Below are 13,420 nucleotides of genomic sequence, written 5' to 3'. Positions count from 1 at the left end.
TATATATATATATATAGCATTTAAACATTCTATTAAGCAATTTAGGTTGCTGTAATTTGAAAGAAGGGGGAAAAAAAGCAAAAGGTATCAAGAATGGGTTTTATATGGTTTAAATAATGACAAATAGTAGTCAAACAATGAAACAGAAGCATCTCACTGAGGTCATATTTTGTTGTTACACTTCAAGTAACTAGAAACACAGTAACCAACATAACTCTGTGACAACCGACCGTGCACACTGTTAACTGTTGGTCACTGAATATGATCTAAACCGATGCAAAACGTGCGGGCAATGCTCTGAACACAACTGTACCATGCTGCCTCAGCTCAGTTAAACCCCCTTTTGTAAGAGAAACGTAAAGGCTCTTGTTTTGGCAGCTTCTGACACGTCATCGGTGTGTTAGGCACCAACCTTCACAAAGCACCGAGCCCTTTCCTCTCCGCTTTAAATGCGCGGTCTGCCATTGGTGACTCGCTTTAACTATGACTTAGTCAGTCACTCTGAGAACCGTAGCCGTTCGGGTTAAACACTACCAAAACAAGGAATGGAGGGAACCATTTTTATAATAGCAACCATGTGGATTTTAACGTGAATAGAACTGGCGATAAATGTATGTGCTACAGAAAGCGTCAGATGTCGCTGCACTTGAAAAACATAGCGTTAAAGAAAGTGTCTAGAGTGCTTCTAATAAAAAGTACAAAGATAAAAACAATATGGCCCAAACAGTTCCCTGGGTGGGGTATAAGAGTCAGGATCACATGGTCAGGCTGAGGCCATTTTTAAACAGCTGGTAGCACATAATTTTTCATTTAGAATTTCTGTGAAAATCAGGTTCTTCATTTTGAACAGTACATTCATTTAAAAGCTCGTCTTTGTTAAATGCTGTTCACCACACCACATCCAGCCTACAGTCAAAAGTAGAAAACTTAGATCCTTCAAGTGTTGTGCTCACTGCACACCTGTTGAAATGAAACCTGATGATGGTCTTTGATACCGACTACAGAGCACGGCTGAAATCTTTAGTCATAAAACCCACAAACTAGCTGCAAAGGCTGGAGACTAATAAACGGACAATATTTAAGTAACTGGCTGCCACAAGTCACTGCCAAACCAGCACTGGACATGACCTGTGCACGAGGACAAGCCTCCTCAGGATCCAGTATAAAGTCAGGAAAGGTCAAACAGGCGGAGCACTGGGCATCTAATCACTGTTCTGAGCAAAACACTGAACTATGAGCTACTTCCTGTCACATGACCATGAGGGGCAGGTGCCCCCCCCCCTTTCCTACTAACCCTTGTATCAGCTGAGCTGAGAACACCTAAAAGCTTAGACAGGTTTGGGGACGTCGAGGAGCTTGCAGTCACAGAGTTCCTTGTATATCCTCTTGCGCACTTTAGGCATGTCTTCTTGCGTGAACAGTAAGGGTTCTTTAAATGCCAGGCACTTACAGTACTGCAGACAGAAGAAAAACAATTAACTGAATGTACTGCATGTATACATATTTTTCTGTAGTGCACATGTAGATAATGTATAAATGTTTCTCTACATATAGATAATATATAAATGTATTCCTACCTCTAAAACAAAAACTCCACAATCATTATCATTCTTCTGTTGTGGAATTGTCTGTGGAAAAAGTGTAGTGGGAAAGACAATTTATTATTTGTTGATTGTTTTAATGACTAGAGAATAAAAGGTCATCTCAGATATCCAACTTTTAAACTCCTATTCAAGTAACAATCATCCAGGTGTTAGCCAGCTAGTCTCTGATCCAGACCTTGTTGACAGTCATCTTCCAGCCTTTCTGGAAAGCAGTCTGCTTCTTTTCCTTTGCCTCCGCCAAGATGTACTTCAAAATGTTCTGTTGAAGAACACAGCGTAAAATTCAGTCACACCCAGACCGGACAAACATCAGTGTAAGGTTACGTCTTAAGAAAGCACCTACATCGACAGCAAACTTGAAGAGTATTCCTTGAGAATCATAGAAGTTTATGTTCTGCTTGGAGACGTCCACAGTTATCAGGGACCAGTGGATCTCCAAGTGGACGGGAACTAGCAGCAGTCTCTTAGAAAACAAATCCACCTACAGGCCCGTGAAGCAAACACCATCAATAAACCAGCAGCAGGAGCGCTTTTTCCTCCACCACAGGCGTAATCTGCACTGGGCACATATACCCACCACTTTCTGAAATGGCCGATTTTGTCCCCGTCACTTCTTAAAAGTGAAGGCTACTCTGAAAATATTAGTGTTTCCTTTACAAGCTCTCGTTACGATATTTATTAAATAATAATTGAGTAATAACATGCTTAGACTCAAAGGGAACATAAATTTGAGGGGCATCTGAGGCGAACGCAACACCCGGATCCACATTCTTGTTGCCAGCACTTTTCAAAGCTACGCCAGAGTTCTGGATCGCTCACAAGACACCGCCTGCTTCCAGTTTACCTTTTTGGTCCACCTCTTCACTCCCTCATAGCCTTTTGCTACAAGCTGTCTGTAAAAGAAACTGTTGAAGAAATGTATCTGGAGAAGGAGAAATAAACAACACAAAGCAAGCGCCTTACGTTAACGTCAACAAAGCTTGTCCCAAGAGCCTGCACGTTATGACCCGTAATATCATGTTATAACATGACACATAAGCCTCCACCTTCATGCATCATACCTTGTGGTTCGTCGTTTCCATGATCAGCTCACCGTACATGTTTATGATCTGTAAAATCCCACACCACAAAGCCATAAGCACTGGCATCACTTTTGGTCTGTCGTGCACAAAGATTTTATGTCATTCAGTGTTTGAGGTCTCACCTGGTCATTGACCCAGTTCTGGTCGTCAAGCGTTGCAAGGTCGTCCAGGGCCAGAATGTGCTTGTTGTACGTCACTTTGAAGAAGTTCATAGGCGCACATGCCAAGCCTGACTTGTACTTCATCACTTCTGTGCTTATCATCTTTTTCCTGTGTGAAAAAGTAGAATATCATACATATTATAGAGACCGGCCGAATGGTGCACTTTTTAGAGACCGGCCGAATGGTGCACTTTTTAGAGAGACCGGCCGAATGGTGCACTTTTTAGAGAGACCGGCCGAATGGTGCACTTTTTAGAGAGACCGGCCGAATGGTGCACTTATTATACTGACCAGCTGAATAGTACACTTATTAGAGACCAGCTAAACACTTTTTCAATTCATGTAGTAAGAACATGCGCTTGCCTGTCCTTTAAGTCAGTGTTCAAGTGTTTATTCAGGTACTCAAGGATATCCTCCTCAATCAGTGGAATGAAGCTCCCGTACTTCTCATAGAAATTCTCCAGGAATTCTGTGAAAAGATGTCAGCACATTCAAAAAAAAAAAACAATGTAAAAAAAGAAGCCACGTCATTTAAAACTAGAGAGGTCAGCCATAACATACCGTGAATGAGTTCTATAATATGGTCATCCTGGACCTCTGCTGAAGACGACTGAGACAAGTCCGGCAGCTCTTCTGTAGAGACCGCCTCCCAGTGACCGCCCCGCTTGCAGTAGCGGTGGTCCCACAAGGCCTTGGTGTTCAGGTAAACGGGGAATATGGCATGTTCAACTTCCATGGCATTGTCGTCCACCATCTGGTCCAAACCTAAGCAGTCGCTTTGAGTGACGGGAGCTGCTGGTGTTTCTGGGCGGTCACCGTTTGCTGTTGTACTGGCCTGTACACATTCAAAAGGAGGTATAGTGCTAGCCTGTAAAGGATCACTGTGTGTATCCAAATTGTGTGTGCCCTCTGTTGGACTAACGTGTGTGTCAGAATGGGGCTTTTTGGAGTCACTGAGTGACATGGGATCCTTCCTGTTTGCTTCTGGACTGTCTTCTCGACTAACCACAATGCCGTTGTGCAGGGCAGTCGAGTCACTGGCCGGAGGTCCCGCCTCACTCAGTGTGGTGGTTGGGTCACAAAGCATTGCCTGCTGCACTTCCCACACAGTTATCTCGTCAGGCTCTGGTGTTGAGACCAGGTCTACTACTGCGGAGCTGACGTGGTTGTCAGTAGCTACCTCCACCTCACTCACAGGCTCCGCCCTCCTACGACCCCGTTTCTTGGCGATCTGGTGATGGCCGGTTGCGTGGCCTTTGCCGTTCGGCCCGCAGCAATCGCACTGTTTAGGAACGCGTTTCCTCCGTGAGCGGCCATTCTCGGACATCTCAGCTGGAACAGACTCTGCCTGTTCTGATCCGTTATAAACTCGGACCCTCATGCCCCGTCTGGCCCATAACTCCGAGGGCCCGCCTCGTCTTTGTGTGGTTTAGGATGTCTCCACCATTGGGTTCCTCCAGTACGGGCCTCACGCTGGAACTGGATTGGCGGGCTGACACCAAGAGGACTCTGACAGAGGTTCTGGATCTCCTGCTCCCGTCACGCTGAGATTAATCCTACATCTGTGGTTTAAAGACCTGACAAAAGCATAAACAGTAATAAACAAACAGTCATATATAATTATAGTTGATTTCTGACAGCTGTTTTTCACTACATTGTAGTGACCATTTGACAGCCAAGCCAATACTACGAGGAGTAAATACATCTTACCACAACCAGGATGCTGACGGTGAACTAATCCACATGCCCTTCCCAATTAAAAAAGTCATTTATTTCTCAAAACTGTGAGGATAGTTAAGGCAACGGCGAGCTTTTCTATATATAATGTTTTGTAGCGACTTCTTGGCTGCCCAGTCTAGGGTTCTCGCCTATTTTCTCACCATGGCATAAAAAGAGGAAAAGCCAGGCTGTAATAATACATTTGCATTTATAGCATTTAGCTGACGGCTGAATAGAGCAGGCTCTCTTATTCCCCTCAAACCTGCAAGACAACTCGATAAACAAACGTCACCCAGCAATGTTTACAACGGAGCTAAGCTAACTAGCTTTAGCCGGCTCGCCACCTCAGCGGTGCAAACGGGTTAGCATTGGGGTCCTCACAGTAGATGAAACAGTGCTGAAATAGCTCAATATGTATGCGGTCATTACAGCAAAGCAATACGAGAGAAAACTGGAAACGCACCTCGCTTGTAAGATGGCTAGTAGGCTAGGCTAGGCTAGCCTGAGGGGATGTGGGCTAACCAACGGTACCGAATTTTCCAACCAAAACCGTCGATTAAGTGGATATCCAGCAACTCAAATCTTGCACATTCGTGCAAATATCCGATGTTAAGACACGCATTGCTCTTTTAGGGAAAAACATCCAAGCTGTAACGAAACCATCGAACATTTTATGGGTTTTTTAAAGCGGGTTTGCCTGCTAGTTGGTTAGCTAACAGCTAGCGTTGGAGGCTACAAATTCACTCCGTCGCTGGATGTGCGCGTCATCTTCAACCGTCCAGTAGTCGTAAAGGTCGCCCTCTAGTGGTCGGGCGAGTGTAGCGCGCCTCACAATAGTTGTGCTCTAATGTCAATTTCATGGACTCAAATAATTATCATACAAATAATGAATTTTAAAACGACCTAGTCTTCTAATAACGGGAAAATCATTGTAAATGCTCTTTGTAGCCTCACTACCACTTCTGAGATCTTTCGAGATGAATACAAATCTAAGGATTGTTGGGGTAGTGAAAAAATCATATGATCACTGTTGTGAAGGTGGATTTGGACATTGGCGTGTAAACTTTGCATGACCAAGACGAAACTGGTCACCTCATGCATAGAGATATCGGTCATTTTTAAAGTGACATTAGGATGAATAAAGAAATGTTACTGTCAAACCTGTTAATCGAATTTTTGACTGTGTTCACACAGCAGAATTCAGATTCACACCAATTCTGTGTGTTATAGATCTTGTCATTTTGATCATTTCTTCAGTTATTTCACATCAACTCCCTAAAGAATGGCATATTTTACCAAATTCAAATGACAAAGTACACATAAATAATAAAGTACACACAAATACATTTACACATTAATACATAAGTACACATCAATACGTTTTCACTGAAAACAAATCAGATTTTGAATTTAAACACACATTTTGCTTTGATAAATAGTTTAAAAAATCTTGTAATATTGTTTTGCTTGCTTATAACACTATTTAGCCACTAGATGGCAGCAAGGTGTAGTTACACAATATTCTGAAACACTGAGGTATGTCTTTATTAGCTCCCTCAGAGAGTCTATAATCAACAATTTTACGGTTAATTATAAATAGTAATCCATCATTGCTACGACACCATTGCTCTCTGGTGTCAGTGTAGCGGCTGTACCAGGCTCCTGCAGACTGAGTGTGCTGTGTCAACCTTCTCTGACCTCATCTGACCTTTCATGAGTAACCTGGATGATTAAATCAAGTCCTACATTTATATTGTAAATAAACAAATGCACCTGTAACAAATATACCCACCTTTTCAAACATAGACTGAAGACCCACCAATTCAAAAGTAACTTGAATGATTCTTGCCACTTTAAAGCACTTGACTAACTACTAATCCTGCACTTACTAATTTATGTATAACTTATATAAAGATCACTATTACTAATTTGTTACATAAAAAAATCTACTTGTGTGGATGTCTTTTCTCTAAACACTGCATTTATATCTTCACTAACTTATATGTCTACTACTCACATCTCCACTTATCTCCTCTAACCTTTCCACCTGCATATTGAAACGTCACATATTTACTTCAGCCATGTCAAAGTGTAACGCGATGTCAGAAACACCTGCTTATTAAACTGTGTCTGTGCTGATGATATGACGTAGCCCAGCCAAGTTTTCTGAGGCGGCGTGATTTGGGTTAATTGTTGGATAATCATTGCCATTGCCTCTTGGGTGTTTTTTTTCCACAACATGTAAAATTCTTTGAATTAGATTTTTATTTGCCGAACTTTTCCTTTAAACCAGTCAGATCATGAAACTCACTTTGACATTTATTTTTTAACAATGATAACCCAAAAGTAACACAAGTGCAATATTTACAGAAACGATAACATTTTTGTACAAAGCAAAACTACCACAATATAATAAACACCGTGAGACAACACAGGGCTTTGGTGTTTTCCTTGAACTAGGGCCTTCAACAATGATGTCGAGATCCCTGTAGTCTTACCTTTCATTATGACGTTCCCTGTGCAAAACTGTTTCAAACAGGTCGTATAAGCCAATTTTTGTGTCTGAATTGTAGCCATTATCTATCCTACCGTGTTGTGTTATTCAGTTTTACAACAATAAACTGAAAACGAGTGTTGTGTGCATGTTGAGGACATTCTGATACATTCTCTGTAGTAACGGCAGGACGGAACATCACACAGTGGACTGGGTTCATTACAGAGATCAGAACCACACACGCCTCATGCTCTTTAACACTTCACAATAAATATTTCAACATCAAAGTAGGTGAAGCATAAAAATAACTTATAACAATACATGCACAACTCAAAACCTTTTTTAGGCTCAGAGCTGTGGGCAAGAATTCAAATGAAACACTAACAAAGAAATAATACAGTACTAACAGGATATCAAAAGTAAACAACACATAGTCACCACACACGTCAGTGCGCCACGTTTGTACAGGTTAAAGTAGGAGTACATTGTACATATTTCAAACCTCTCTGGATATTTAATTGATCAAATATGTGATTTTCACTATATTGTTGATTAATCGTTTAAAAACCTTCTCTTAAATCTTGTCACCGTGCAGTGTAATCGTGGTTGGAAAAGCAGCACACTGGGAAATGAGACGCGACACCGGAGACACACCACGTCATGAGACTGGGCAAGAAACTAAAAAAATGAAAACAATATTAGGAAGCAAACAATTTACAATGAAGAAAGCAAGCAAGCACAAGAAATGTTAAGTGTAAACATATGAAAAATCTTTAACTGCAGAGTTCTGTATAAAAACAATCAGAAACAAAACCATAGTTGAAAAATGACTGTTGTGGGTTGTGATGTGATGAGGGTTGTGTGTTGTGATGTGGTTTGTAGGCTGTGTTGAGGATTGTGGGCTGTGTTGAAGGTTGTGGGCTGTGTTGAGGTTTGTGGGCTGTGTTGAGGATTGTGGGCTGTGTTGCGGATTAGGGGCTGTGTTGCGGATTAGGGGCTGTGTTGCGGATTGTGGGCTGTGTTGAGGGTTATGGGCTGTGTTGAGGGTTATAGGCTGTGCTGAGGGTTGTGAGATGGTGCTGTACCTCACAGCGCAGTGTTGTTGAGCGGCGGAGGAGTATGGAATGTCCGAGCCACAGAAGGGCCACTGCCTGCCTCAGAGAGCGCGTGCACCTGCACCTCGTACACACTCTCCGGCTGCAGTTGTCCGACTCTCAGGGAGAGCTGACCCTGCAGGGGAAGAGAGACATGGTCACCACCAGGACAGGGGGACCACGACGGACCTATCAGAGACTCCCAATGTCAAGGGACATGTGTCTCGTTTCCACACCATCATCACCATGACATCACCAGTTCTTCGCACGCTTCAGTCTTTTAGTTCTCCCGTTTTTGTTCACTTCCAGTTTCTATTTTGCTGGAAACTGGAACAGAACAAAAATGTGGATGTAGCTTTCCCTATCACTATCACCATTCAAACACTCAAACCGTTCATTTGTCATTAAAACACTCAAACTGTTCATTTGTCAAACACTCAAACCGTTCATTTGACATTCAAACACTCAAAGCGTTCATTTGTCATTCAAACACTCAAACCGTTCATTTGTCATTGAAACACTCAAACCGTTCATTTGTCAAACACTCAAACTGTTCATTTGACATTCAAACACGCAGACTGCACGTGCGGAAAAGCCTGCGGATGGACTTACAGGGGGCAGATTTATTGTCTCGGAGATGAAAGTGTTGGGCGAATCATTCACAGAGCTGCTGGACACTTTGACCCAGGAGAACCGAAACCCCGTCCTGGGTGTGTGACCCGGAGCAGCTTCGGACACCCGCCAGCTAAACAGGCCCTCCAGGCAGTCATTTACTGTCTGAAACACTGCTGTCAGCTTCTCAGGGCGTGGCAGTGCTTTCTGTGCCTGCAGATGGCGCTCTAGTGCAACAAAACATGTATTATCGGAACTATGATGGAGACCTGCAGTTCATACAATCTGCCAGATTTATAACGTATTCAAACAATTCTATTCTTCCACAACATGACAGAATGCTACGGTTAGGGCATTCGAACGCAGTCTGTGCATATCCTGTCATGGTCCATTTTCACTGTACACATTTTCTTTCTCTTTTCTCTATTTGAATTTGTTACTCTGAGCAGGAATATACGTCTCAGAATTCCCAGAATTCTATGGCGCCGCAGGCTTGCCTTACCCTGGACACAGGGTGGCGGTTTCTTCCGTCGGCCCCTCAGTCCTGAACACTGTGGCGTGGTGAAGGAGGTCAGGGTGTCTGGCGTCTGCTCGGGTGCAGACAGGGCCTTCACAGACACTTTGTACTTGCAGGCATAGAGGAGGCCTGTGATGACAAAATAGGTGCCCTGGGAGAAACAGGAACCCGTCACTGGGGGGCACAAAAAGTTCAAACGCCAGAACAAGATGTTTCATCCTCATGGGAATCGACCGACTGCATGAGGTCGCTCGGGAGATGAAACGGAGAAATCAAAGAGAAATGGAACAGCCTTAAGGAAAGCCCGCGAGACCAAGATGTCCAGGAGGGGAAAATAAACTGAGCTGAAAGAATAAATCTGAGCCACCAGAACTGTTGCGTCCTTCACGGGATGCCTGCTCCCTTTATCCGCTACCCGTTAAAGTCCTAAAAACAAAAGGTCGCACCTTTCACACGTTCATTACCTTCACTGCCTGGATCGAACCTGCAACCAGATCTCTCTTGCCTGCAGACCTACTGAATGACGGTCGAAGACGGGCTTCATAAAAACATTCATTAGATGTGGCTTCCCGCTGATGTGCACACCGCACTGTTATAGGAGGAGATTTATGGCCAATGTGGAGGCCTTGATAATGACCTCATGTCTACATTGTTAGCCGCTGGAAGGTAACTAGATAACCTTTAAAGATGTTGCTATGTTTTGATGGCCACATCATGTATGTTCTTGCCCAACCCTTGTCTTAATAATTCTCTCTCCCTTCCAGTCTAATACTAAAGGACCTTCCTCTGTTGATCCGGAGCGTAAAGCGTCTCATGGTTATGTGTTGTTCTGATGTGGCTGAAGAATGACCAGCTTCTCCAGAAGCTCCACAGGAGATCCGTCCCTGCTGACGCATTCCTAGCTTCATTAAACAATATACAGTTTCTGCTATGCTCTTACTCGCTCCAAACCAACAGTAACTGAAGGTCTTCCAGTGCACCTCATGCTCACCAAACTTCCTATGACCTCGCTCGACTGCATGCGCACGTGTCCCCAGCGACCTTGTGGCCGTAAAAGACAACGCAGAGTATTTTTAGTCGGGTTGCAACCCTTGCAGGTTACAACTATGCCTAGAAAGGTTTGAAAACAAAGTGAGGTTTCTAAAGAACTTTGCATGCTCTGAGGGCCGAGGGCCGGAAGCGCCCTGCCTACCTGCACCGTTACCTTCCGCTCTTTCCTGGTCACGTTATTAGCGCATACCTCTGGATACCAACTCAAAAGGTAGGAACCGGGACCGCTCTGGTGTTCTGCATGAGGGAACATAAGAACACGTGGTGCGTGAGGTCCGGTGCCCCGGCTGAGTTTGCGGCGGGCGTTAGCAGGGATCTCCCAGTGCGTTGTTTCAGAGGTACAGGGTGTCTTTGCTCCTCTTCCTGCTCTGCGCACAGGCAGCATTGCATCTTTCATCAAACTCATCTCCCACAGTGCATCAGGGCGTCTGAAGCCCAGAGAGTCCCTACATCTGCTTTTCATTTTACAGCCATACTGATATTATTAAATCTGTCATCCTACTTCTCCTCGTCCCGCTTTCCAAGAGATAACGGTAAATCAGTGACCCCCCCCAATCCCCACCCCCCACGTTTATGATGCTCTGTGGTTTCAGAGAACTTGAAAAACACTTTGAAAAACATTATGTTGCCAAATGAGTATTTTTGGAACAAGCAAACTTGGCGTAATCTGTTGCAGAAGGTATAGCGAGGACACAGAGTGAGAGAGAGAGTGTGTGTGTGTTTATGTGGGATAGATCATAATCATAAGGATCTGCTATGAAACTTAAACGGCTCCTTAACACACAAGAAATGTTTTGCATACACAGTGGGATGAAAACTTAGACCATTTAAAATTCAGTTTAACACAGCTGCCACCCAATGAAATCCCCCCCGTGAGCGCCTCATTTAAGCCCCTCCCCTACAGGCATGCTTCACTCACCTGGGAGTCGACTCTTCCAGAACACTTTGACCTGCAGCTGGTTGTCGTGGTAATGAGGGGCGGCGGTCTTGAGGCGCAGGACGCCGGGAGAGGCGCGGGAGGCGGGCAGCTCGTTGGAGACGTCCCGCGAGAGTGTCCCGCGGCCCGGCGGGGAGACTGCCGTGAGAGGGGGAGGATTCAGAGGAGCAGAGGAATTAATTTTAGGCGTGACCTTTCCGTCAGATGGGCGTAGCTTGTCCACAGTCACCAAGCCGTTCTTTTCCATTACAGAGAAGTAAGTTATTAATTTCCATATTTTCAGCTGTGTAGACCGCTCGGATATCTCTCCACTCTAACTCTTCTGAGTTTGGGCAGAATTAATCGAAGCTTCAGAAGATGTAATTAAAAGCAAAGCGAGCGCTGTAACTCCCCCCTGGCTGACCAGGCCGCTACATAGGAGGCGAGTGAAAGTGTTGGTGTGGTGCCTCTGTCTGGGAATCCCCCCGGACAAGGGCAGCACCGGGAATGATATGAACTGGGAATCGACTCCTCTTAGGAGCGGTGAACCCTGTTCATGTGGAGACTAATGACCAGGCGCAGGTTAGGTGTCAAGAACGCAAACCCCCGTGAGTTGATGCCACTACTGGCCGAAAGCATTCCAGGAGGTTTTGACGTACGCTTATCGTGAAATTCAAACTTTGAAATAATTCGTTAAAATATTGTCTCGGATGTGCAGCTCCCAGACGTATTTGCGCAAAACTGTAGAGGGTGCAGAGGTGAGGGCAGCTCTCACCAGAGTGGGCGGCCGTCTTGAAGGAGAGGCGAGCACGGCCGCTCTTCAGACGCTTCTGTCCCCAGAACGCGACGGCCTGGATGTGCACTACGTAGGATGTGTCTGGCTGTAGTTCCAGCAGCTCTGTCTCAGTCACAGTCTAAAAGGACATGGCAAGAAAACCCAGGGCCAAGCAACAAACAAAAGACCACAGTAAGAATAGGACATTCCGTCTCCTGGGTATAAAATCATGAAAGAGTTACAGAGTGCCCAGATAAATGGGTCCCTGTGCAGGCTGAAGCGTTTGATGCTTGAGGTTCAATAAAACCGTAACATGTCTACTGTGTCACCGCTTCTGTCTGGTTTCTTGGTTAGTCATATTTCTCCTGCTCTTTTTGCGGTGATGGACAGTTTATTTAAACATCATTCTAATCAGAACTAATATTGTTAGCACCCAGAGACCAAACATGCCGGTCAGCACAGCCGACATTTGTGACATTATTCCTGAATAATAAGGTTGACTCTGTCCACGCTCCTCCAGAGGAGTCTGCCCTCATCACCCTAGAGCCTCCTGTTATGACTTCCAGGCTCCAGACATCGTTTTGTTTGAGTGAATAGCAAATTCAGATTCTGTTCAGCCCAAACAGTGGAAGGTGGGCTTGACGTTAGGGGGAGTTTCCCTTTAAGGCTGCGAGGAGGGTAAATTAGTGGATGTTATTACAAGGTGAAGGCTACAATTAAAGTAAGACTTTAAAAGGTCATTTCTAGCAGCCCCTCTAACTTCTCTTCTTAGTGCAGTGTGTGTGTCAGCCATCTGTCCTACAGTGGTGCTTGAAAGTTTGTGAAACTTTTAGAATTTTGTACATTTTTGCATATTACCTAAACATTATCAGATTTTCACAAGTAGATAAAGAGAACCCAATCCCGTTTAGACCAAAAACTTGTGATCTCTCTGGTTTTGTTGCTTTATTTTACACACGATATGAAAAAGCATCCTGGATGTCTGTGAAGTTCCGCAGCTTACGGCTGCCGCTGCAACCACGCCGGCTTCCACACGCTGCTCACAGTTTTCTGTCCACAGCAAGGTCAGGGGCAGTTTCCCCGCTGCAAACGCGCAGAGCGAACACAGGCAGGGCGGCAGCACAGGGGCGCACAGGCCAACGACTCCTGCTGTGCGATAAAGACTACGACGACAGAGTGGAGGCGCGTGGACCGGCGCCCTCTGTGACGGAGCACAGCCGGGACGGCCTCAGCCTCCGCTCCACCCTTGTAGGAATTCTTACAGATCCTGTGCTGGAGGATGCCACGGCCGTCTACGTCCCATTCTCGGTGAGCTGCTACATGTGGTTGACGGTTTTGCTCTCCTCTGTTTCTGTTTCTACATCACAAAACATCTCATCACTAAACACGTGAGCAA

The 13,420-nt window shown here is 44.8% G+C and overlaps 2 protein-coding genes across 8 annotated transcripts in view; both read right to left on the bottom strand.

Annotated features, from left to right (window-relative positions):
* Positions 1-85: 85 nt before the first annotated feature.
* On the bottom strand, positions 86-5,324 carry senp5 (SUMO specific peptidase 5). 4 transcript variants are annotated; one of them, XM_026997175.2, is made up of 11 exons: positions 5,030-5,324; positions 3,770-4,424; positions 3,409-3,682; positions 3,211-3,316; positions 2,809-2,956; positions 2,666-2,713; positions 2,449-2,526; positions 1,948-2,085; positions 1,780-1,863; positions 1,578-1,628; positions 86-1,454 (listed from the first exon to the last, which is right to left on the bottom strand). In XM_026997175.2, the coding sequence occupies exons 2-11, from the start codon at positions 4,226-4,228 to the stop codon at positions 1,329-1,331; spliced, it is 1,512 nt and encodes a 503-aa protein (XP_026852976.2). In that variant the 5' UTR covers positions 4,229-4,424; positions 5,030-5,324; the 3' UTR covers positions 86-1,328. The 4 variants fall into 4 exon arrangements, with proteins under 4 accessions (XP_026852976.2, XP_026852981.2, XP_026852967.2 ...); XM_026997180.2 differs by having other exon boundaries at positions 3,854-4,424; XM_026997166.2 differs by having other exon boundaries at positions 3,409-4,424.
* A 1,492-nt stretch (positions 5,325-6,816) lies between these two features.
* Positions 6,817-13,420, bottom strand: part of anos1b (anosmin 1b) — a 33,075-nt gene continuing 26,471 nt past the window's right edge. For 2 of the 4 annotated variants that reach the window (XM_026996364.2, XM_026996371.2), the window contains exons 8-14: positions 12,025-12,163; positions 11,253-11,411; positions 10,476-10,570; positions 9,269-9,434; positions 8,767-8,993; positions 8,146-8,290; positions 6,817-7,738 (exon numbers count right to left, since the gene is read on the bottom strand). In XM_026996364.2, the coding sequence (XP_026852165.2) occupies positions 8,147-8,290; positions 8,767-8,993; positions 9,269-9,434; positions 10,476-10,570; positions 11,253-11,411; positions 12,025-12,163 (930 nt within the window). In that variant the 3' untranslated portion in view covers positions 6,817-7,738; position 8,146. The remainder of the gene's footprint in view (positions 7,739-8,145; positions 8,291-8,766; positions 8,994-9,268; positions 9,435-10,475; positions 10,571-11,252; positions 11,412-12,024; positions 12,164-13,420) is intronic. The other 2 variants (XM_035523097.1, XM_026996375.2) reach the window with 2 other exon arrangements.

This window comes from Electrophorus electricus, chromosome 26 (genome assembly GCF_013358815.1).
Source record: "Electrophorus electricus isolate fEleEle1 chromosome 26, fEleEle1.pri, whole genome shotgun sequence".
NCBI classification, from domain to species: Eukaryota; Metazoa; Chordata; class Actinopteri; order Gymnotiformes; family Gymnotidae; genus Electrophorus; species Electrophorus electricus.
This window is presented reverse-complemented; position numbering and strand designations above follow the sequence as displayed.